Below are 24,740 nucleotides of genomic sequence, written 5' to 3' on the forward strand. Positions count from 1 at the left end.
CCTTTTTATCCCACACCTGATTCTCATCGTGTGGGTGTTCAGACCCATGTAATGTGAATTCTGGAAAACACACTGAGTTTTTCGATCTGTTTTGTGGTGTTGTTAACATTGACACCCACACCAGATCACATGGACGTTGTGTGATTGCAATGCAGTGTAGGAAACGCACAGGATTTTTTGCCATTCCTGCACCGCATTAGTGTGAACCAGGTCTAATGCAGGCCATAGATGGGTCAAAAATCGGCCGATTTTTCTTTTAAAAAAACGAAAAATCGGTCCTTCAAGTGGCCGACGTTACCACCAATGGTAAAAAACATCGGCCGATTTTCATCCCGTCTACAGCCGGCAAAAAGTGTCCCTGCAGAGAGCTCTGCTATTTCTTTGACAGTTCCTTGACATTTACAGAGGTTGCAACAATGTATCTATTTGTATCCATTTAGGATACAGATGTTTTTATTCGGAAACAAATAGATACAATGTTGCAACCGCTGTAAATGTCAAGGAACTGTCAAAGAAATAGCGGAGCTCTCTGCAGGGACACTTTTTGCCGGACTGGAATTCCTCTTATTTTCATCCTTCTTCTTCTCCTTCTTCATCATCATCCTCTTCTTCTTCATCATCATCCTCTTCTTCTTCTACTTCTTCATCATCATCATCCTCTTCTACTTCATCATCATCCTCTTCTTCGTCTTCTTCTACTTCATCATCATCATCCTCTTCTTCATCTTCTACTTCATCATCATCATCCTCTTCTTCATCTTCTTCTACTTCTTCATCATCATCCTCTTCTTCTTCTTCTTCTACTTCTTCATCATCATCCTCTTTTTCTTCATCATCATCATCCTCTTCTTCTTCATCATCATCATCTTCTTCGTCATCATCATCATCCTCTTCTTCTTCTTCTACTTCATCATCATCATCATCCTCTTCTTCATCCTCTTCTACTTCATCATCATCCTCTTCTTCTTCTACTACTTCTTCATCATCATCCTCTTCTTCTTCTACTTCATCATCATCATCCTCTTCTTCATCTTCTACTTCTTCATCATCATCCTCTGCTTCTTCTACTTCTTCATCATCATCCTCTTCTTCTTCTTCTACTACTTCTTCATCATCCTCTTCTTCTTCATCATCATCATCCTCCTCTTCTTCTTTTTCTTCATCATCATCATCCTCATCTTCTTCTTCATCATCATCCTCCTCCTCTTCTTCTTTTTTTCATCATCATCCTCTGCTTCTTCTTCGTCATCATCATCCTCTTCTTCTTCTTCTTCGTCACCCTCCTCCTCTTCTACTTCTTCATCATCATCATCCTCTTCTTTTTCTTCATCATCATCACCCTCTTCTTCTTTTTCTTCTTCATCATCATCCTCTTCTTCTTCATCATCATCATCCTCTTCTTCTTCTTCATCCTCTTCTTCTTCCTCTTCTTCTTTTTCTTCTTTTTGTCTTCCTCTTGCAGGTCACTGCTCATGCGCAGATTTTTTATCGGTAAAAAATCGGCCGATTAGCCCATTATTGCCGCGAAAATCGGCCGATCGGCAAAATCGGCCGATTTTTTTTCCAACTTTCCCGATTTAAAAAAACAGCCAAAATACTGAAAAACGGCCGAACAAATAGCCCACTAACGATCCGAAAATCGGCCGATTTTCGACCCATCTATGGCCTGCATAAGTCCTATATTATAATGGAACAATCAGCTGTTTCATCTGTGTATGAAAAAGAGAAAGTGCTAACCAGCTTTACTGCCAAAAACTACATGTAGCTAAAGCAACTGGCAACAGCTGCACCTATTAGTTACTTAAAGTTTGCTGATAGCTGCACCCATTAGCTGCATGCAGCTTAACAGATGTACTTCATACACAATTGATTGCATGACGGATGCACAAGCCCTGATAACAAATGCTTTTTATAAACCCCAAAACATGCTGACATGTTAAAATTAACTTTTAAAAGCACAGGTTGTTTCATCTTCACTTGTGACACAATTTGTTCTTTGACATGTTGCACATGCGGATCAATTTCTCATTTCTGGTGTTTTTATATCAAGAGCTACAGCCAATTATCTCTTAACCTGGCCCCCAGACCCACAGTAACATGTAGGATTGATTGACCATCATTTCTAATCTAAGGCACCACTTTCATACATTGGATTTCTATATTCTTTTTTGTGACCACTTTCAATATTGAGGCTTATTGTGCTTGGCATTTCTACAACTGTCCATGGCGATAAAACGATATTCACAAACAAACTGAGCAATTTGAGTATCACTTGCTCCTTTGCCAATGCGCATGTGGCTGTGTTGGTGCTGGTTGATGTCTAAAAGAAAGATTTTCATTAAAAAGGGATCTATTTGCAATCGAGATGGAGCATGGTCCAAAGCTCGGGTAAAAATTGCAGCAGACCAACATTTTTCAAACAAATCTCTCAGACAAGAGACAATCTCTCAAAACAACAAATAAAAAAAAAAACAACAAAAGTAAAAAATAACTTTGCTATGCTGAATTTGTAATGCTATAAGGGATTTGTAATATTGAAAAAAGGCACAGTTGTGTATTGGATGATTACACCTCTACTGACACTTCCCCTTTCTACTTGCAGAGTGGAGTGTCCATCCCTCCCATGAAGATGGTGGGCTCACGACTGAAAACTGTCCAACAGAGCAGTGGAGACAAGAGCAGCAAGCATTCCAAACAAAGGATGGAGTACATGAGGATCCAGGGCCACCAGCAGGTAGTTTATCTGTAGAGAAGATGTGAGCACAAGGTTAGCACACACTGACTCCCCTCTTATGTCTCATTTTGAAACCCGCATCAGTCTGTGTGTTTAAAACCTTGTCATGCCAACTGTTTTGAGATAAGTGCAATGCCAAGGGTGCCATCCATTGCTGGGGTAATATGCTATGCAATAACTCTTGCTTACTCAGATATTCATTAATAACCCTCTGAAAACTATAGTCTGTAAGCTTCATGCTGTTAGCAAGTTGCACTATATGGATATATCCACTTCTGCCATTGCACAAGTGTTTGTATGTTGTTCATAGCTTGTGTGTAGGTAACAAGAGAAAGACCCAAGAGTAGGAATATCTTGATGATGGTCATTAGAGATTAACAGCATGCTGTCACCCTCTAGAAGACAAATACCAAGATGAAAAAAAAAAAAAAGCCCTATTCAATTTGCAATGTAGCAAAAATGTAAATTGAAGAGCCACATCTCTGCTAAATGGCCCAGATATGACTTTATTCCAATAGAGGTCAGGGGGACAATCAAAATAGTACCCAATACATTTCAGATACACCCAAACCACCCCTTTCTTAACCACTTCAAGTCCAGACACATTTACCCCCTTCCTGTCCAGGCCCATTTTCAGCTTTCAGTGCTATCACACTTTGAATGACAATTACGCGGTCATGCAACACTGTACCCATATGAATTTTTTAGCAATTATTTGAGACAGATAAAGTTTTACTTTGGTGGTATTTATTCACCACTGGGATTATTATTTTTTTTGCTATGTAAATGAAAATGTCCAAAAATTTTGAAAAAAAGTGTTTTTCTTATAAAATTTTACAAATAAATATTTCATCATAAATCTTGGCCAAAATTTATTCCGTTATCTTTTTAGTAAAAAAAAATAATAACCCAAATTAGTTTATAAACAATAATTTTTTAATTTTTTGTTTTACATTTTTATTTATTTTTTATATTATTATGGTTTTTTTTTTGTTTTTTTACATACTGTCACCCTAGCAGTACAGTACAATGTACTACTTGTGGGGGGTGGTGAAGATTTTTTTTTTTTTTTTTAGACTGATTGCTTTTACACCCATAAAGGCTGTATTTTACACCCATAGAGGCTCATTCGCTCCCTCACCCACATCTTCAATCTCTCCCTCTCTACTGGCGCATTCCCCTCCCCCCTAAAGCATGCACACATCACCCCCATACTCAAAAAACCCTCCCTTGACCCCACTGACCTAAACAACCTTAGACCCATCTCCCTGCTGCCATTCACTTCCAAGCTCCTTGAGCGCTTAGGCGATTGTAGGCTCACTGATAACAACCTCCTTGATCCACTACAGTCTGGCGTTCGACCCCCACACTCCACCGAAACCGCCCTACTTAAAATCACTAACGACCTGCTAACTGCCAAAGCTAATGGCCACTACTCAGTCCCCCTGCTCCTCGACCTCTCCGAGGCCTTCGACACCATTGACCACCCCCTCCTCTTTACTAAACTGCACTCCTTTGGCATCAAGGACGCTGCTCTCTCCTGGCTCTCCTCCTACCTATCCCAACGCTCCTTCAGCGTTACCTATAACGCTGCTACCTCCTCCTCTCTCCTGCTCTCTGTTGGAGTCCCCCAAGGCTCTGTCCTCGGACCCCTCCTCTTCTCCATCTACACCTCCTCCCTTGGCAAACTGATACACTCTCACGGCTTCAACTATCACCTCTATGCCGACGACACACAAATTTACCTCTCACCCCTCACCTCAGCCCCTCTCGCTCCGCCCGCATCGCCCACCTCCTGAACGACATATCAGACTGGATACTCCATTTCCTCAAGTTAAACCTGTCCAAAACTGAGCTCCTAGTTTTTCCCCCAGCCCGCGCCCCCCCCCATCCTCTCCATCACGACTAGCAACGCCACCATCAATCCCACCCCACAAGCCAAAGTCCTGGGTGTCACCCTGGACTCAAACCTTTCCTTCCAACCTCATGTCCACTCACTGTCAAAGTCATGCAGGCTCCACCTCCGCAACATCTCCAAGATACGTACATTCCTCACCCCAGACACTACTAAACAACTCGTACACTCCCTCATTATCTCACGCCTGGACTACTGCAACTCCTTTCTCACTGGCCTACCCAAACAAATGCTATCCCCACTCCAGTCTATCCTGAACTCAGCGGCTAAACTGATCCACCTCACCAACCGCTCCACATCTGCCACCCCCCTCTGCCAATCCCTTCACTGGCTCCTGATTGCCCAACGCATTAAATTCAAATTACTAACTCTGACATACAAAGCCATTCACAATGCCGTCCCAAACTACCTCACTGACCTGATACCCAAATACCACCCTACTAGTGCCCTTCACTCCTCACAAGACCTCGCACTCTCTAGCTCCCTGGTCTCCTCCTCCTACGCCCGACTGCAGGACTTCTCCAGGACTTCCCCCATCCTCTGGAACTCCCTACCCCAATCCATCAGACTGTCACCTACTCTCCTCACCTTCAGGCGCACCCTGAAAACCCATCTCTTCAGGGAAGCCTACCCCACCTTCACCTAACAACCGATCTCCTCCACTCCTCCTACCACTCCATCCCCCACAGCCACTTCCTCCTGTACCACTATCCCCTCCCTCCTAGATCGTAAGCTCGAAAGAGCAGGGCCCTCGAACCCCTTGTGTATTGTATTGTACTGTATTGTCTCATGTTCTGTCCCCCTCGCTATTGTACAGCGCTGAGCAAACCCTTTGGCGCTATATAAACACTGTATAATAATAATAATAAAAGCAGTCATTTCTCCTTCTCTCTGGCTGCATACTTGCAACCATTGAGAACTACTGTGTGAGCTGTCATTGGTCACAGCTTGTCACATGGTACAAGGCTGTTGTGAATAGCTTTGTACCATGTGACCTTTGTGATCATTCAAAGATTTCACACGTAGTAAGCAATGATGTCAGAAGTGACATCTTGCTTACTACTCTGCATGTGATCACTGATTGGCCAATCAGAGATCACATGATCGGGACCTTGCACAGCGGTCCCGTACGATGATCGGTGTTCCACTGTGTCCGGAGGACACAGCGGGCACCGGATCATGGTGCTGCGCGCTCCCAGGGAGCGCGCAGAAGCAGGGAGCAGGGAGGCCGTTTATAAACGGCTACCCGACCCTGCACTGCCACCGTCTGGCCGTTTATATACTACGGCTGGACAGGAAGTGGTTAAGAGCTTGAGATTGAAAACAATGTAAATGGACTAGAAGTGAACTGGACCTTTTAATGGTATGTTTTACAAGCACAGCTCTTGTTAGCAAAAATCATCAGACAAATATCAAATTAGGACAGCTGTAGCTTTATTACTAAAGAAATTCTTCTCTGACATTCATTGGGAAACACAGCCTTTGCTCAAAGATTATAGTTTTATCTGTACAATGCTCAGTGCACTTAAAAAAAACAACTATGGTTCTATCTGGTGACCTAACCCCACAATTACTAAAGTGATTCAGATTTTGTCTAGCATTCAAGGAGTAAAGACCTATTTCACCCAGTTTCTGGGTTTTGCTGATGTGATTGATTTGATCTCCTATCAAGCAGCTGGCTAGAAGACCAGCTGGATACCTAATGAGTTTCCTTACACCGCTCATAGGTCTTCTTTTTGTTTGAACAATGATCAGCCTCTTTGTCACAGTCCTTCTATACAACAATCGACATTTGATCCAAAGGCGTTCTGCAAGGGTTGCTGGCTCCAGAAGTTTGGCAAGTTAGGTCAGTGCTCAGTGGTTGGATGCCACACACCCCCTCTTCCCCCAGCTACAGTTGTGTTTTTTTTTCTAGATTTTATAAGCTGCTCATGCAGTGGTGCTGGATTCTGTGCTGTTGCCTTATGAGACCAGGCTACAGTGGGGCCCATTAGGAATCTTAACAAAAATGGGCTAGTCCATCTTTCTTCGATTTACCTGTTCCCAGGTGAACAAGGCGATATTTCAGTAAAGAAAACAACCTCTTTTAAAGGACCCAAATGACAGGAAGATGAAATCAGTTGGAAGCTCATTTTATGCTATTACTTGATTTGATGAGAGTGGCTCTAGACTCCACCTGTAAAGGAGTGGGCTAGACTTTTATGCTGAGGAGGTTCCATCGGATACGTCCAAACATGATCAGATGGTATCTTTGTGTGACAGCACTAAAATTTACTAGCTTCACAGATACTGTACTGTGCAGGATCCTTTGGCTAAAATGCTAGTTGGTGGACCATTCCTTTATAAAGGCTTTGGCAATTTCCTCTATGCTGGACCAAATCATAAAGAACTTTACCTTTGGCAAGAGCACAGGTACCTAAATCCTGGCCAAAGAGATCAGGTGTAGGTTGAGACCTGCCTTTACTGTCCCCAGGTGCACATTTCTTTCCAAATAGAACTCATATAAGGGATCTAAAAGTTACAGGAACCCTGCCTCTGTGGGTACCAAGCATCCATACCAAGCCTGTCTCATTAGCATGAAGGTCTGTTCTCCATGACTTCTGTCTTTCTCCACCTACTGGGTAAGTCCCATTTTGAACATCTGGGTTTGCAATGTTCTTTGCAGCCAACTCTTCCCAGTGGCTGTTGGATTTATGACTGCCAGTCGGGGGGCTCCTCTTTGAGTCAGCGGTACCACCAGTTCCACCTACAGAAAAATTCTGAGGATTTTTCTCAAACTTCTTTACTGTACCCATCTAAGAGGATTTCTGAGATATCTTGAACTTGAAAGCTCTTATTATCAGTTCAAAAGTTCAGGATATAATCCATCCAGTCAGTGATCATGTCCCTGCATCTGGAAGATCTTTTGGTGTCAGTGGATATTCAAGTTGCATACATGGAAGAAAATCTCCAGGTTATTCTTTGCATTCCAATGGAGAATGTCAGAAAATTGCTGAATGTATCTATCTCTGGAGTATTTGGACTTGATACTAGACTCCAGACTAGTTAAGTTCCTTCTGCCACTGGGGAAGCTTTAGACATTTCAGGATGTCTAGTGTCTTCAGATCAGTCACTGCTTATTTCTTCGCTCTTGTGTGAGGGTTGTGGGTCTTATGGTGCTACATTACAAGAGTGAATTCTTGCATGATACAAATTTTAGAATTTGCAATAGGAGATCCTTCGGATAAAGCACAATCACTCACTCTCTCTAGAGAGGGAAATCAGGATTATCCCTTAGCATCTCTTGGTTGGTGGCCCATGCCACCATTCTACTTGGAGAAATATTTGTTTACCACTTTGGCGGAGAATCCAGATGAAGGATGCCAGTATCTACAGTTGAAGGGAGGGACCTGTATTATCCATCTGCTCCAGGTCACTGGACAAATGAAAGAGGCTGAACTTCCCATCAATGTTGTGTAGTTGTGATGAATCAGATTAACTCTGCTTCACTGGATGGATCTTTTATAGGCAGACAGTGCTATTACACTGACATATGTCAACCATCAGAGAGGAGCAAAAAGTCCAGAAGCAGCACTGAAGATGGGCTATATCCTGCCTTGTGCAGAAGAGAAAGTGTCAGCCCTTTTTGTGTTTATATATTCCAAATGTTGAAAATTAGCAGTCAGGTTATCTCAGCCACCAAAATCTGGATCTGGGTAATTGTCCATACACAAGGAGGAGTTTAAACAGATTTTCTTCCTCTATAATCAAGAAGTATACAGCAGACTATGTTCCAGGCCTATGCCCTTAAGTATAAAGAGCCCTGTTTCCTGGTTACTGCTTATTCTACTAAAGCAGTAGGTGCTTCTTGGGGTTTTTTCTACCAAGCTTCTGTCTCTCCTATCTGTTACTTGGTCCTCAGTCCACACTTCAATCATGTATAATGTCGATGTGGCTGCATCAGCATATGCAAGTTTTGGCCACAGAGTTTTGAAGGCAGCGGTGTGAGTCACTCATTGTAGGTAAAGGGCTCACCTTGTTATTGGTGTGTTTTGCCCGCCACTCATTTGGGTACTATTTGTGGACATCCTACTGGTTCTGAGTTGATCTTTGATCAAAGTCTGGGTCTCTCAGACTTTTTTTTTTTTTTTAAAGAATAGGTGCATGTACTCCCCCCAGAGTCACCCTGGTCTCCATCTCTAACCACCTCTCAGGACTTGCCTTGTCTCCATCCCCTACCCACCTTCCAGCACCCCCTTTCCCCAAAAAAGCAATCATGGCGATCCTAGCAACCAACAACCAGATGGAAGGGGGTGTTGCACAGGAGGTGCCTCTACAAAGTACTAGTGTGTTCCAGCTGAAAAAAACCTGCTTTCAGTGAATGATGGAGAAAATAGTATGTTTGTACCTACCATAAAATTATTTTCTCTCAGTTTTTTTTAAGAAACACAGTTTCCGTTGCTCTTGTGTCAGACCTGTTGCCACTGACATTTTTTCAGTCACAGTGGCAGTTGTAGGGGTTATGCCACCAGATGGAGCTGCTTTTTATGTCCTCTAGTGTCTAACTGCTGTAAATGGCACTAACTCACTGGTTCTAAATTGCTGAAAGTCTGTCTCAGTGAAATCAATGAAAATCAGTGTTCAGTGATTATTTTTGTGAACATTTATTTTACAGTTTTTACAGTGATACAGTATGTCAGAATGTTAAAATGAATATATTGCTTATACTTTCTAGCAGTTGTGTTTCCCAAAAATGTGGAAATTTTTAACTCAGAACTTTTTTTTGCTTGCGAATTTTTACTTTTCATAGGCAGGCACTTTTTTTTTTACTGTATAAACTGTTATTATTTTTTCTTTTTACTGTATAAACTGTTATGTGTGCATGTGGTTGCTAGGAGTTTTCAGGAACATGCAATATGATCTCTCAATTAATTTTATGTATTCCTGCATTTGCTCAGCTGAATTTTTTATAATAAATCCTAACATGCTACAAAATGATTGCTATGTACTTAGCAAAACAGTTGATGTTAGTGTTATGTCTAAAAAAAAAAAAGGGCTGTTTGTCACTTATCCTCACCCACCTCAGTACTCCCCATTCTGTTATGCATTAGTCTTTAATGAGGTATTTCAGGTATTTTTAAATGTTCATACTTTTTTTCATACTCCAGCTATTCTTAATCCCAGATACATCACTTCTTATTGCTGGTATTTTTGTCTCTCTGCTTCTCCCACTTCCCTGTGCCTCCCCAACTTTTTTTTTTGCTTCTGTTTTCCTATTCCTCTTAGGTAAAAGTATGTACTCGAACTTTCTCTGCACCCCTCTTCGTATATTTGTCCATTCATCAATCTATCTGTTCTCTGCTAGCCATCCTCTCCATATTCTCTTCTGTATATGTTGTTTTATCCCAATTTCTTCTCAGAGGTAGGGTTCTATTTCTATTAGCGTATAGGTGTCCTTTTATGAAACAGAGATCAGCGGTGATCCTGAGGATCGTTGCTGATCTCCTATCATTAGTGGTTTAGGAAACAGAGACGATCAGCGGAGAACATGTTCTCCGCTGATCATCTCAGAACACAGACTGCCAGTGCATGAAGGAACGATGTCAGCCCTTCACTGGCGATCTGTGTTCTCCCTCCAGATTCTCCAGCTCAGAGCTGGAGAATCGGAGGAACCGCAAACGAAGCAGCAATAATTTACTGCTGCTTAGTAAATGGTGTTTGACTGATCTCTTACTGTAATCTCGCATGATTATAGTAAAAGCAGCCATTTTCCTGCGTTCAAAGCGTTTGTAGATCGCTTCTCCCTTCATTCGGAGAAGTGATCTACACCGCTTCATAAAAAGGTATTCAGAGGAGAACTCTCTCCTCTGAGAATGCCGGAGAACTGAGCAGCGGTCATTTACCACTGCTTGATAAAAGGACACCATTTCATTTTCCCCTACTACAGTAATAATTTGTCTCCATTTAATTATCTCATTTCTTCAACTATCTACTACTCAACTGTCTGCTTCTGCCCACTTCCGTCTTTTCTGTCTGTTCGCCACATGCAGATACATAAGCCAAAAGTCAGATGAATTAATCCCTAGCCCTTTTCTTCACAAGCTACTTTCCCGTATTCCAAATCACATTTTGAGTCTTTCAGCATAGTGGCATTTTAGGTTAAATTAAGGTATTTCTTAGTAAACTCGGTTTATCTTTTTATAGTTTGTCAACACCCAAGAACATTAACAGTATGCCCAACTTATAGTGCAGAGGGATTTAATCATCCTTTCATCTACTTTCATGTTTTTGGATGTCCTAAAATATTGTATTTCTTTGTTTTAGCTTTGCATGTTGTGCACTTCTTGCAGACATCAAATGTAATGACTCTATCATTACATTTGTGCCCTATTAACTCTACTCATCTCTAATTTGTTTTTCTCTCCTCTCCTATTCTCTGATTTAAATTTCCATCCCATCTGTCTCCGCCAATTTTTTTCCTGTTCTCATTTCTGCTCCACCTTGCACTGCCATTATGACCCTTGTCCCCCTCTTATGACATTCCCTTTTGTTCTGCTGTTTTTTCAGAAATTCATCTCCGCATTCAGTTTATGTTCTCCCCATAAGTTCTCATCTTTCTGGTTGCTTTTTTTTGTTGCCTTTATCGGAGCTCTGTTATATGTGTATGTATGATTGCACCTTGGTGTAGTATCCATTGTTTTTTCTGCCATTTCTTCTCACCCATATGAGCTTACCAAACAAATTTTATCACAAAGAAACAGCAATATCACCTATATATATATATGTATGAAGCGTAAATTCACTATATTAATTTCATCAGTCTGCTTCTTACTCCTCTTTCCAGGCAGCTAGATCAACTAAAGAGGCTGGTAGTGCAAATGAGACTAACATGGCATCGGATAAAACTGTACCTTCACGAACCTCTATTCCCGTACTAACTTCATTTGGTACAAGAAACTCCTCTATTTCCTTCTAAATTATCTACTTTGCAACTTTGTACACAACTTTGCTCTTCTCATCTGAATTCTTTATGCTCTTTTGAAGTATGGACACTGAACTAGCCAACTTCTTCTGGTTGAATGTCCCCTCACCTCTTTTCCCTCTGCATTTTGTCAGCTTGAAGACAAATGACATGGCAAAGAGCCGAAAACACAGAAAGGAGCATGAGAGATGGGGCGGACAACAGTCGGCGTATTCCATGGTGCCTCCCACCTCCCCAGGCTTGACTGTTACCACACCTGCATCTTTCCAAATGATGTATATATGAACCTCCAGATGTTTGGACTTTAAATGGACTCTATGTCGAGGTCCTGAGCATTGTATGTTGCTTTGTTATATGTTTTTTTTTTTCATTTTGGAGCTTTATTTATGTGTTGTTTCTGTAGACATCTAGAGATGTCAGAATGATATTTTTGTGTGTTGCATTGCCAGCAATAAGCAAAGACCCCTCCCTACCCTTTGGAGAGCAGATTGTATTTATGGGTGTTTAACGCTGCACCCTCAACTTCATGGTTGCCCAATTATGTAATCAGAATAGGTGATGAAGGTCCTGCACTGTGCCTGAAAAAAATTTACAAAGCACAGACAAAAAAAAAAGTGGTGGCTCCTGTGTCACCAGGTATATGGTATCAAATGATCACTCACGCAGAGTGTGAAATGCCAAGATCGGTGACACCAACACTGTTATCTTTGTCTAGCAATATCTATCCTTTGGCCAGCTTTGGGCAGCTGTGGTCTTAAAGGCACAATTTAAAGTTTTGGTGTTCCAGTAAGGATTTGTTAGGCTGCTGGAATTCAAGAGTCAAGAGCTGCCCTGTGGGATTGTGCCGAAATGTTCATGAGGGTTTTTAGGAGTGTACATGTAGGACATTCCCATGTAACATAGTATAATATAAGCACAGAAACTGAAAACACTATTGTCTGTGAAATGTGTGTGTGTTGGTGACTTGTGTGTCTACAAAACTGTGTTCTATCAAGAGGGGAGAGACCTGGCGAGCACATTACGTTATTTTCTTGACTTTTGTCTCTTCACACGCCAAACAGCTGTGTTTTTTTCTTTTGTAATTGGACCAGTTTTGTACAGGCAGATTGAGTTTTAAAATAATCATAAAATATTCTATCTCTCATCACAATGACAAAATTGCAAACTCTTTCCATTCCGTGAAAGTGTTTTACATTTTTTACTAATTTATTAACAATATATAAATATATATGTATATATACAAAAGAAATACTGAATATATCTCTTTATGTCCAACTTTAACATTTTTGTTTTATGACGTGAGAAGGCTTATATGAGCAAGGTGTTTCTACATTAGGGTTAGAAGCATTATCATAAATACTATAGGTCTATAGCTACAGGGCAGTCCAATGACTTAGAACAGGGTATATATAGTTCCTACTATGAGAAAGGAGGGAATCTTGTCTGTGGCACCCTGTAGTAGTGATGTGGGAAAAAAAAACTTTGCCACATCTTCGTTCCTGTATTAACAAAGAGCAGCACTAAGGAGTCACTTTATCATGCACTCAAAATTCGTATGAATTCTATATAGTAATAAAGAAAGAAGGTGTGTAATATATATATATATATATATATATATATATATATATATATATTTTAAAGTGGTTGTAAACCCTTACATATATAGTGAAGTGACTGGCCCCAGGTGATACACTGAGATGAAACAAACCCTCCTACCTAATTTGCAGCTGTTTATCTGTCATCTCTTCTCTACAGCCGTTCAAAGTCCAGAGTTTAGACAGCATTTCTGAACTTGAAGCAGGAAGTGGGGGGGGGGGCTGAAGTTGCTCTCTTCAGATCTCAGTGAGAGCTTATTGGAGGGAAGGGACACCCCCCCTTCACTATGCACACAAGAACAGAGCTGAGGATGTCAGTCACAGGTTGTATGCTGGAGCTCCCTCCCCTGACAACGTTTTTCTCTCTTGGCATCAAGAAAACCTGTCAGAAGTGACTCCTGCAGAGGAACAAAGCAGCAGAGAGAAAAGATACTTAGTGCTCTAGACTGTGACAAGTGCACACCATAGGAGGTATATTCTTTGTTCTTATTTCATGTCATAAGTTTACAACCACTTTAAGTCCATGTTCATTTTATGAATATGTTCATTTCAAAATGCTATGGTAGGAATATATTTATTACCTATTTTGTCGTTAGATATGGTTTGATCTGTTTTTGCTGTACGTTGAGCATATTGGTATTTTACAATGGTAAGGTCAATTGTGAGTGTTGCTTATAAGTCGGTAGAGATGCTTAAAATTAGACATTTGCCGAATTACCAATCTTTATACTTTCCTCTAAAACTCATAGGGGATTTGTGTTAAGAAAATGAGACATTTCACTTATGGTCATAACTTAAAGCCTTTTCTTTTTTGGGAGTGGTACATTTAATTGGTAGTTGATACTAGAGTAGCTACCTGGCCCAATTAAATTATTCCTACTTAAGGTTTCATGGCCATGCCATTAAGTGGAGTCCAGCAGTTTTCTATGAGGCTTTTAGGGGTGAAGAACAATTAATTTACAAAATGTATCCCAGCCAAAGTGATTCTCTCTAGATTATAGTTTCTCAACCTTGGTGCTGTTTGGGATTGTCAGAGGTGCCATGCCATGCCTGTATTTTTGCACAGTGTCATGCATTTATATAGTGCAGGCAGACCAGCAATATTGAAACACATACTAATCCAGGGAGGGTAGCATTCAGGGCTCTCATGTGAAAGACAAGGTGGGAGGGTTAGTTTACTGATATAAAAGGGTGAAACTGAGGACTCTGATGTGAAAGGGGGATAGTGGGGCAACTGCGGATTCTGTGAAAGTGACGGTGACTGAGGACTTTATGTAAAAGGAGAGGAGAATGGTGGATTTGGACGTGAAATGGTGTTGGGCAGATAGGAACTCAGGGCTCTTATGTGAAAAGGGGGCCTGAGGAATCTAATGTGAAACTGGGCTGGGAATGAGAATCTTAATGTGAAAGAGGATCAGAGGTGAGGAACTCTGATGTGAAGGGGGGAGGAGGGGGGCTGAGAATGTGAAAAGGGGTGCTTCTGCTGTGATGGGGACCCTGATGTAAAGGGTGAATTCAATCCCATTGTAGATTGGGGGTGCCTCAAGATTTAGCATACTTTCAAAGGGTGCCGTGACTGACAAAAGTTTGAGAAACACTGATCTAGACAACCTGGCATCAACAATGACACCTGTGCAGAAACCTCCAGTTCTTCTGTTTCTTGACCTGGTCTCTGACAGTGGTGCCAAGTACATTTAATGAGGGGTATCAATACATCTGAGACCTACACACAATCAACATATATACAATGTTAATTCTACATGTAATTATGTGTTTTTATAACCTCTCTCTAGAATAGATGAGTGCTAAACTGGTGTCAGGCATTTGTTGCCAGAGCAGTGGGTTATTTTAGGAAAAAATGAGATTCAAATTTGCAATAAGGCTTCCTGTAATATTTACAGACAAAAGTACCAGTGCTTGGACATGTGTCATTAGAGCCAGGGCCAAGATTGTAAACCGTACTGTATTCCTGTTATATTTACAACAGTTATAGATTGTTCATCTATATAATTTTATCAACAAACACTTTTATATACATTATTTATAACTATTTACAGTATTTCTGTTAAATTTAGAAATGTATATTGCGCAGAAAACTAAGCAACAGTTCATATTGGTGTGGTACAAGGAGACGTTTTACCTGACAACAATTTAGTGCAATCTGTGTGAAACCAAATACAATTGTGGGAATGAATACATTTATACTTTGTTTCAAAAACTTTATTTATAAAGTTTTACCTGCTTACCACTATACATGCTGGAGACATCAGTGGGTTCTGCAAAGCAGTGCAGCCCATTTTCTCTACAGCCCCTTTGAAACAGTTCTGTGACTAAAACAGCTATGAGTTTCTACCTTAGAATAATTGTCTCATTTATTCCTTTTACTGCCACTAGCGTAAGCCTTGCAGTGGGGGGTTTACACTGTCTGTACACTCCACAAGCCGACTGTCGGCTTTCTAATTAAAATGATCAGGTTGGCTGTACAGGCACCTGGTTGTTTTCTGTGACCCCAGAGTATACCCCCTCCACCTGGCGTGACCCCATCTTCATGCATCTTGTGCTCTGCTGTACCAACTGCAGGCCCGGGACCCACATGACAGATGCCATTGGGTGAGTGGGAGGGAGAAGAGCGAACATTCATTTGCTGATCTCCCCTAGCTAGAATGAACCGACAATGATGAAGCGATGTCAGTTACAGTTTCTGATGTCACTTTCCCTGGCCCTTACTGCCAGGGAAGAAGCTTTAAGTACAGTGGAAGGCAAGTAAGAAATCAGGGGTCTAAAATACTCCTGATGTCTTATTAAAGAGAACCTGACTTAAAAATATATCACATAGAGGACTTTTCATTCCCTATATGATAAACGTAAAGTTTTAGTGAATTACAAAAATAAAGTTACATCAAAACACCCCCAAAAAATGTCTAGCCCACCCCAGCCCTACATATGCATACACATGAATATAAACACACTCATTGACAGAGCCTACATATGAAGTTGCTTGCAATACACATGTTAGATATCGCCTTACCACCATACACAGGAGTGATAGCAATAATTCTAGGCCCCTAATCATGGTGGACTCTAAGCTGATGAACTGTGGGGGCTTTAAAACGGTCACCCATGGAAAATAAAAGGTACAGAAGATCATCATTGTTTTTGTGGGCTTGTGCAAATTTAATGCTCAACATATTGGGTATCTATGTACTCCATGCAACCTCATCTTTTATATATTACCAAAAAATGAGTGATGTTGTGTATGTGTGCCCTAAAATTAACTTTAATGTACTTTTTATGGAAATTTTGAACTTGATAAATCATTGCACAGATATTGTGTGATATAAAAAAATTTAAACTACAAACATTTTATTCTACAGGGTGTCCGCTTTCAGAATATACTGTATATAATGTTTGGGGGTGTAAACTAATCTTCAAGCCTAAAATTATTTTTGAAATGTGTGCAAAGAAATCGAAAACGGCTCTTGAAGCAAAAGGGTTAAGTGTTCATTTCAAAAGCATTAATAAAACATAATAGTACAATTGTTCTTCTTGAAATGGATATTTAGCCAGTTATACTGATCTAGATATATAAATCCATAGTTGTAGCACCAAGTGAAGATTAAAAGTTCAACAGAATATGTACAGATTGACAACAGTTTTAGGCATTGCTCCCTTTGTCAGGCCAAAAAGCAAATCTAAACTGTAAAATACATTGTTTACATTACAGATTAATCTCAGGTGTGGATATACAGTAATACCATACAGTTTTCTGCAGCACGAATTGTAAAATTCAGACCTGTCTTACCTTTACGAGTTCACTTGCATTTGGCAACCCTTTGAACGGTCCGTAATACATGCATATGTAAAGTATTTTGTTTGTGGATCCAGAACATTTCCCTTTTAACAGAAGCTCCTTGTTTCCTCCACTTTAGAGTTTAGATACTTTCAGGGGTTAGACAAAATATAGAAACACTACATGATTTGCAGGTGTGAAAGTGATGACATGTTTCATGCTGAAAGCGGAAGCAACATTCTTTTGCTTCTGCTGTGTGATGAGACACCTAGCTAACAGGTGGAAATCCTCACTTTTGTCATTCACTGCATGCTCTGCTAACAATACGGAATCATGTCAGAGTTTACTGAGCTTCAAAGAGGGCAAATTGTTGGTGCCGGCTTGGCTGGTACCTCTGTGACTGAAATTACCAATGTATTTACCGTGTTGCGTGGCACTGTATCAAAGGTTATGACGGCATATACAGTTTCCAAGAAAACGTCATCTGATAAGCATAAGCGCAGTCAACAGGGTCAACTGACCGAAAGAGGCAAAAGGACATTGCGCATGATTGTGATGTGGAATAAGAAAACAACTGCTGCAAAAGTGACTGCAGAGCTCAATCTCAGTCTTCACGGGACTCGGGCTATACAGAACTGAGATTGAGCTCTGGGGAATCAAGAACTGATAAATGTTATTGGAGGTAAACAAATAGATTACCTTTGCTGGGCTTTTCACAAAGAAATCACAGACAGTGATTGCAATTCCAAATTCAGTACCAAAACTTAATGGGGAGGTAAATGGGAAGTGGTTGTTAAAGTGGCATAAACTCTTCTTTAATATTTTTACCTACAGGTAAGCTTATAATAAAGCTTATCTGTAAGTAAAAATAATATCTCCTAAACGTGCACCATTTAGGAGATATTAGCTCTTTTTGATAGCCGGTGCATGTGCTCTTAAGGAATGGCATACCCTTGCATGCGCGGGAATGACGTAATCAGGCTTGGCCAGTCAGACGGCCAGAGCTAGCGAATCCAAAAGGAAGGCCAGGGAAAAATGGAAGCCCCAGAGAGTCATGACAGTCCTCCACCGGAGGGCTTCCTTTTAAGGTAAGTCTTTCATAATGTGCAATGCATACTAGCACATTATGCCTTTACCATGCAAGGGATTTTTTTTCGATGTGGTTTACTACTGCTTTAAAAATAAAAGAATGTTCTGGATCCATAAATTAAATACTTTATACCTGTATAAATTAAATCATGACTTTGATCTACATTTGTTTTTTTTGGGGGGGGATTGTTAATATTTTTCAGGTTATGTTTGCTCTTCAATGCTATTTTACTCTATAGTGAAGAGATGCAGTGGCTGCTAGCATCTTCCAACAGTGTTAATATGCATCCACACCTGTATTTGAATTTTTCTTGTTTGAATGTGATTACCATTTACTGTTTCAGCACTATTTGTCTCACTGTTAGTGTGCTTTATGAAATGCCTGATGAAGGGTGCTATGCTGAAATTTTATGATAGCTACACTGTTTTGCAAACCCTCTTGTGGACATCTATATGATTGAGCCTTTTGGGGGATTTTTATTTTCTATATATTTCAAAGGCAAAAGCAGTTATAATATAAACCTAAAAATGTTTTCCCCCAATTTTACTAGCAAAAATATTAAAACAAATGTTACTATAGTTCTAATTATAAAAGTGTTATTTTTTTTTCTGCACCTTGACCCATATATCATAATATTAAAGTATGTGTCTGGTACAACTTACAGTGAAGTGATTTACAAATAAAACATTTTTTATTTTGCATATGCATTTCCTGCGCTACAATATTTTTTTTTTTTACAAAATTAACTACTATTTTCCACAAACAGTAAAAAGTTATTTAAAGTAATAAAATAAATGTTTCAAATAAAAGGAGAGGGGGAGAAGCTAAGGAGAGCAGGGGGAGTACATTTTTAGTTAGGGCCAGTTAGGTATGACAAGGAGATTAAAGCTTTCTTGGCTGTACTTCCCCGGTATGTCACAGGAGTGCAGTTCATTCTCAGCTGACAGCTGTTGGCTGATGTCACAGAGCCAGTCCAGGCTCTGAAAAGATCCCGACCATGTGGTTGGGACCCATCCAGAAGCCTGGACTGGCACCTGGTTCACCCTCTCAGCAATCCGCCAAGAGCCTGAGCCAGCCACTCCCATCTCCCCTACAGCCCAGCGCTCCAGTGAGCGCTAGGGGGGGCAGAGTAGAGAGCTGGAGACTCAGAGTACAGGGGAGAACTGAGTGATCAGCAGTGTTTAACTGTCCAGTTCTCCCTAAAGAGCCGGAGGAGCACTTGTGCAGCATTAGCTCAGTGCTGCATCCACCTAGGTGATTATAAATATTTTTTTTTTCACAAGTCCGTACTTCTCTTTTAAGACTCTTATTTAAAAAAAAAAAGAAGAGCAAACTATTTTTGCTATTTAATGTTTGCTTCAGAAGCTCCTGTTTAGCAAAACAAAATACTCCAATTAGCTTTTCTGAGAATCCAAGTTTACATTGAACAGAAATATTGTTTTTGCAGATCCATACTTTAAAAAAAAAAAGATTTTGCTGCTCATCAAATCTCACATGTATTGGCAGGCGTCTGCTAGTGATATTTTTACATACATTTGTACTGTAATAGGTGGTAAAATACTGCAATGAATAGACTGTAATTGCATTATTAATGTCAAGCAATCTCTTGATATTTAATTCATAAAGGGGCACAAAATGCATGTAGTGAAGCTTTGTAAATGGAGCACATTGTTTTCTTTCATTATTGGGAACTTCCTGGGAGACCATCATTTCTGGTTAAGCTGGTCGTATGCACAAAGATTAGGTTTCCATATCCAACAAAAGTCTGGATAATTCCATCGATAACACATGGAGTCAACATTAGTTTTGCTTTAAACAGACCAAATGGGCAGAGAATTAGATGAAGTCTACAAATTACCAAAAAGTACGTCTTGTTTAGTGTTTTTATTCAAATGCCTTTTTGGAGTTTTTTTTGTTTGTTTAACTTGCATGTGCCTTTTTTGTATTCATTTTTGCTTTCCAATAATGTGTACCATTAAAATATGCATCTAGAGTAAAATGGAACTGCAGCAACCATTGGATTTTTATGGATAGTGCAGTTGTTATACTAAAAAGTCACTCTGTCCCAATAGTTCTGTATGGTCACAAATACCAGTTGAGCTAAGGCCTTATTTATCAGCCTTAAAGTGTTTTTCCACTTTTACAGCCAAGTTGGGACAAGACCTACTTTTGAATTTTCGTTACATGTTCTTAGTCACATAGCATAAACTATTTAAACATTTTACCAACTCTTTTCTGAAAACACTGAAACTGAAGTTTGCTATGTAATATTAAGGGGGGGGGGGGGTAATGGACCACCTCTATTGGTTACATTTTAGATCTTATTTTATTTCAGGTGCTTATATGGCGCCTTCAATTTACGCAGCATTTACATATATATAGTACATTCACATCAGTCCCTAACCCTCAAGGGGCGTACAATCTAAGGTCACACAGCAAACGCAGGAAAAACAGAAAACATCTTTATGGGTTTTGTACATTCCTCCAATGTTTATGTGGTTGTTTCTCTGCCATAAAAATGCATAAAGGTAGTATGACCTTGGAGGAAAGCACAATCAGCTGGATGTTTTATGGTGGCCACTTTATCTTGTAAGCTACACTATGTGCGTCACTCAATGGAGGAGATTTACTAAAATTGGAGCACTCTGGAGAGTTGGACGCAGCTGTGCATGGTAGCCAATCAGCTTCTAACTTCAGCTTGTTCAGTTAAGCGTTGACCATAAAACCTGGAAGTTGATAGGTTTCTGTGCAGAGCTGCACCAGATTTTTTATGCTCCAGTTTTAGTAAATCTCCCTCAAAGTGACAATGTTGCAATGATGATGGTGGCCATGATGAAATTGAGCATGGTATTGACTTGTTTCACACGGTTTCCTATACAGTATATATGTTGTAAACTTAAGTACTTTATGGGCTGAATAAGATAACCCCTGCTCTGTGAATATGATATGGACCTACCTAAATAAAATACAATGGAATCAGCACAACTTATTCTTCTCATTCAGCCTTGCCATCATTGGCTACATTTTCAGCACTCAGTATTTGCTCCCATGACATGGCAGAGGCGGAAGGGAAGCCAACGTCGGCAGATGTCATCCTTGATTGCAGGTCTGACCAGGGAGCAGATAGCTGTGGGCAGTCCACAGTATAACATTTACAAACACCTTCTAAGGTCTACATTCAGTGTTGATCCGTGCTTATGGGCGCATAAATCACTTTTGATGTACATGCAGCCATAGTAACATTCAAATAATGTAAACACCTATGAGTGTATATTTATGAAAAATATTAATATACTTGAAAAGTAAAACCAACAACAACTTTTAAATGAAATATTGATTTTGTCCAACGCTGCTCTTAGCCATTCAGAATTCTGCTCCAAACTGAACATGTCTGGGGTTTAAAATTAGATTTAGGGAGTACCTAGGGGCACTCATACAGTGACTATATGCAGATTATTAAAGAATATCTAAACCCAAAAACAAAAATGAATCTATTGTAGCTTACAAGTCCTTAGTTGAGGTGGCTGTATTAGTTTTCTTTTTCCTCCTTATTTTCACCTGGTAATCCTGTGAATAGCACACTTCCTATCCTGGGGTGGCTATGCTTACTACTTTACTGGCTTTGCAGAGGAAGCCATTGTCACCACCCAGGATGGACTTCAGATATACACTATATGATCAAAAGTTTGTGGACACCTGATAATTTCATACTACAGTATACTGCAAAAATTATACGACACCCCCTCCTAATTATTGAGTGCAGGTGTTTCCAATGAAGGTTCTTGTTAATGTTACAGCATACAAAGAAATATTAAACAACTGTGTGCTTCCAACATTGTGATTACAGTTTTAGGACGTGACTGTGTCCAAAAGTCAGGTCCAAAATTTAATGGTTTGATTGGCTTTGTGTGGAGGAACCTGAGTTGCCTTCACAGAGCCTTGAACTCAACCCTATTGAAAATCTTTGGGATAAATGCTTTTTTACTAAACTGGCCAAATTCCCGCAGACACGCTTTCCAGTGGAACCTGGTATAGCCCCAAAGTGTTGTTCAGTTGTGTATCAATGCTCATGGTTTTGGAATGGCAAATTTGACAAACTTGCCTATTGTAGGTGTGATGGTCAGGTGTCCATAAACTTTTGAGCATATAGTGTATCTGCCTTTGTCATCTCCATTACATGGGGACGTTTGTAGTTTACAGATAACATTATTGTTTCCATGTCAGCTCAAACGAAGTGACAAGAACACTGCATTTCTGGCAATATGAACAAGTATTTTCTGTCCTTGCTGAAATAATTGTTATCCTCAAATAAAGAAAACTAACAAAGCCACCGCAGCACCAGTAAAATCCTTTCAGAATAACGATCTTTCTGCCTGCATCCTCAAAGTGCATGTTTTAGAGTAATCTGCAGGAAGACTACAGATAAGGAAGGATTTGTATGAGCTGAAAAATGCATTCTAATTGTGAACATCTTAGAAATGAACAGTATCAGATTGTTTGCTTGGGCATACAGTATACTCTTCCTGTGCACTGGTCTTCATAACAGGATATTGAGGAAACGTGGGCACCTGGTTTTTGCATGATGTTTAGCAATATTGTCTCGACGTTGTCAAAAAGTGGTGATAATAAATTGACAGAGGAGAACCTATTTTTTTGTACAAATGGTTTGAGCATGGTTAATATTTGTGAACTTTTCACTGTTCAATACCTCTCAAATCGTTTCCCTTTGCAAGTGATTCTGGGTAATGATGTCATTTTGTACATTCAATGCTACACTTGTAGACTATAGCTCAATGTATAAATATATGGATGCCATAAATATTCGGTGAAACATAAAAGTCTTGAGTTTTTTATTTTTTTGGAATGAAGCCTTAATTTCCTTTTGCAAAACACATACATTTCATATTACTGTATTTTCAGATTATAGCTATGCACAGGTGTTTTTAATTGTAAATTGTTGGACATCAGGCTGAAACCACATATAAAACCTCAGACGCATATATATAGTAATACTATTGAAAAAATGGGCAATTCAAACTGAGCAAGTCTCAACTTTTGCTGGACAGATAGAGATTTGAATATAACTTTAGCTGCCCATAGCTCTTTAACTGAAGGTAATTACTTATGCCTATTTAGTGAAGAGCTCCATTTGAATTGTGCAGGATTGTACCTGCTTACACTTCTCATGAATCTTCACAGTCTGTACTTATCACAATATGGTTTGCAGATTCACCTAGATTGCACTACATACCTATAATGTAGAATCTTGTATGTAATAAACTCCAAAATAACCATTGGAGCCCAAAGGCAGTCATTTAGTAGTCCACAGTTTCAAGAGAACCAGTGAGGATCGTCTATGGTCTGTATCCAGTCCTCTGAGATGTCATCCTTGATCTGGAAGCATATACTGAGTATGTGAAAACATAATATCTTAAATATCAAGACAACATGTCCACAGTGTTCAAATGTCATTATTTCACATTTCTAGATATATCATACAAGATCTTGATATTTCAGATACAGAAAACGTTTGGATAATTGAGAACTTCTTTTTATATCACTTTATAAGGAATTTGTTTTCAGCACTGAAGTCACAATTCCTCTGAAATAGACAGTAGTTATGAATTTGTGGTTGGCATTGGCAATATAATGAGTTTTATTTTCACCATCTTTTTCCTGAAGTCCATAGATGGGCACAAGCATGCAGTAACAGAAGTTTGACACTGGCAAACCAAAAAAAAAGGTTGAAGGGCTGCCCATCATAACCCTGCCCATAACCATCAGGTCCCACTTTTGTGAGCAAGCAGAGTGTAGAGCCACAAATGATGTGTGGGACCCATGTCCCTCAAAAGACATAAAAAATGATTTTATAGTATGAATATTTTTCTGTTGGTTGAACTATATGGACTTGTGGCTTTTTTTCAACCTGAGTTAACTATGTAACAGTCTTCTTTCTTTATCATTTTATGAGGGACACAGTGAATTTATTTATACATGTATGGGAAATATAAAAGCAATCCAACTTTGAGCAATAGCCACTAAAATACCCAATAGATGTGGAATTATTCAAGGGAGAAGAGTTTTGCCAAAGGGTCACAGAAACATTTGAGCAGCAATAGGAAATTGCTTCTGCAAGGAATGATGCCAAAGGGTTGTCAAGGCAGATTAGGAGCACAACAAAAAATGGTCTGTCTCTAAAGGGTATGGAGCTCAAGAGCAAGCGGGGAACAAACTAAACAACCACCAAGAGGAAACCTCAATTGGAATACCTTGGATCAACAGCGAAAGTGGCCAATAATGTGAGGTAAACAATAAAGCCTCAGAAAACCCATCCTAAAATTTCAGGACTTCAGAAGGAAGAAATGGAAAGAGATCTTCAATGCACACAAATACTTCACATAAGGGGATACAGTCTGAAATATAGACAGAAGAATCTACATCTAGTAATTAGGCCTCACGTGAACTTCTAGACCAGGGGTGTCTAACTTTTTGACTTTCCTGGGCCACATTGGAAGAAGAGGAATTGTCTTGGGCCACATATAAAATACACCTACAATAAGGATAGCTGATTAACAGAAAAAGTCAGGCAGATCACTGTAACAGTCATTGATTTAGATAATGTACCTATCTTAGTAATAAAACTTAATTTTTTTAA

General features: G+C 39.8%; 1 protein-coding gene across 14 annotated transcripts in view; it reads left to right on the forward strand.

Moving 5' to 3' along the window:
- SRCIN1 (SRC kinase signaling inhibitor 1) overlaps window positions 1-22,923 on the forward strand; it is a 712,759-nt gene extending 689,836 nt beyond the window's left edge. For 11 of the 14 annotated variants that reach the window (XM_089690017.1, XM_089690015.1, XM_089690016.1 and 8 more), the window contains 2 exons: window positions 2,603-2,734; window positions 11,473-22,923. In XM_089690017.1, coding sequence (XP_089546143.1) covers window positions 2,603-2,734; window positions 11,473-11,604 — 264 coding nt within the window. In that variant the 3' untranslated portion in view covers window positions 11,605-22,923. Of the gene's footprint in view, window positions 1-2,602; window positions 2,768-11,472 lie in introns of all 14 variants that reach the window. The other 3 variants (XM_089690024.1, XM_089690023.1, XM_089690022.1) reach the window with 3 other exon arrangements.
- The last annotated feature ends 1,817 nt before the right edge of the window (window positions 22,924-24,740 follow it).

Source organism: Staurois parvus, unplaced genomic scaffold (genome assembly GCF_062004578.1).
Source record: "Staurois parvus isolate SC_StPar_1 unplaced genomic scaffold, SC_StPar_1.0 ptg000511l, whole genome shotgun sequence".
NCBI lineage: Eukaryota > Metazoa > Chordata > Amphibia > Anura > Ranidae > Staurois > Staurois parvus.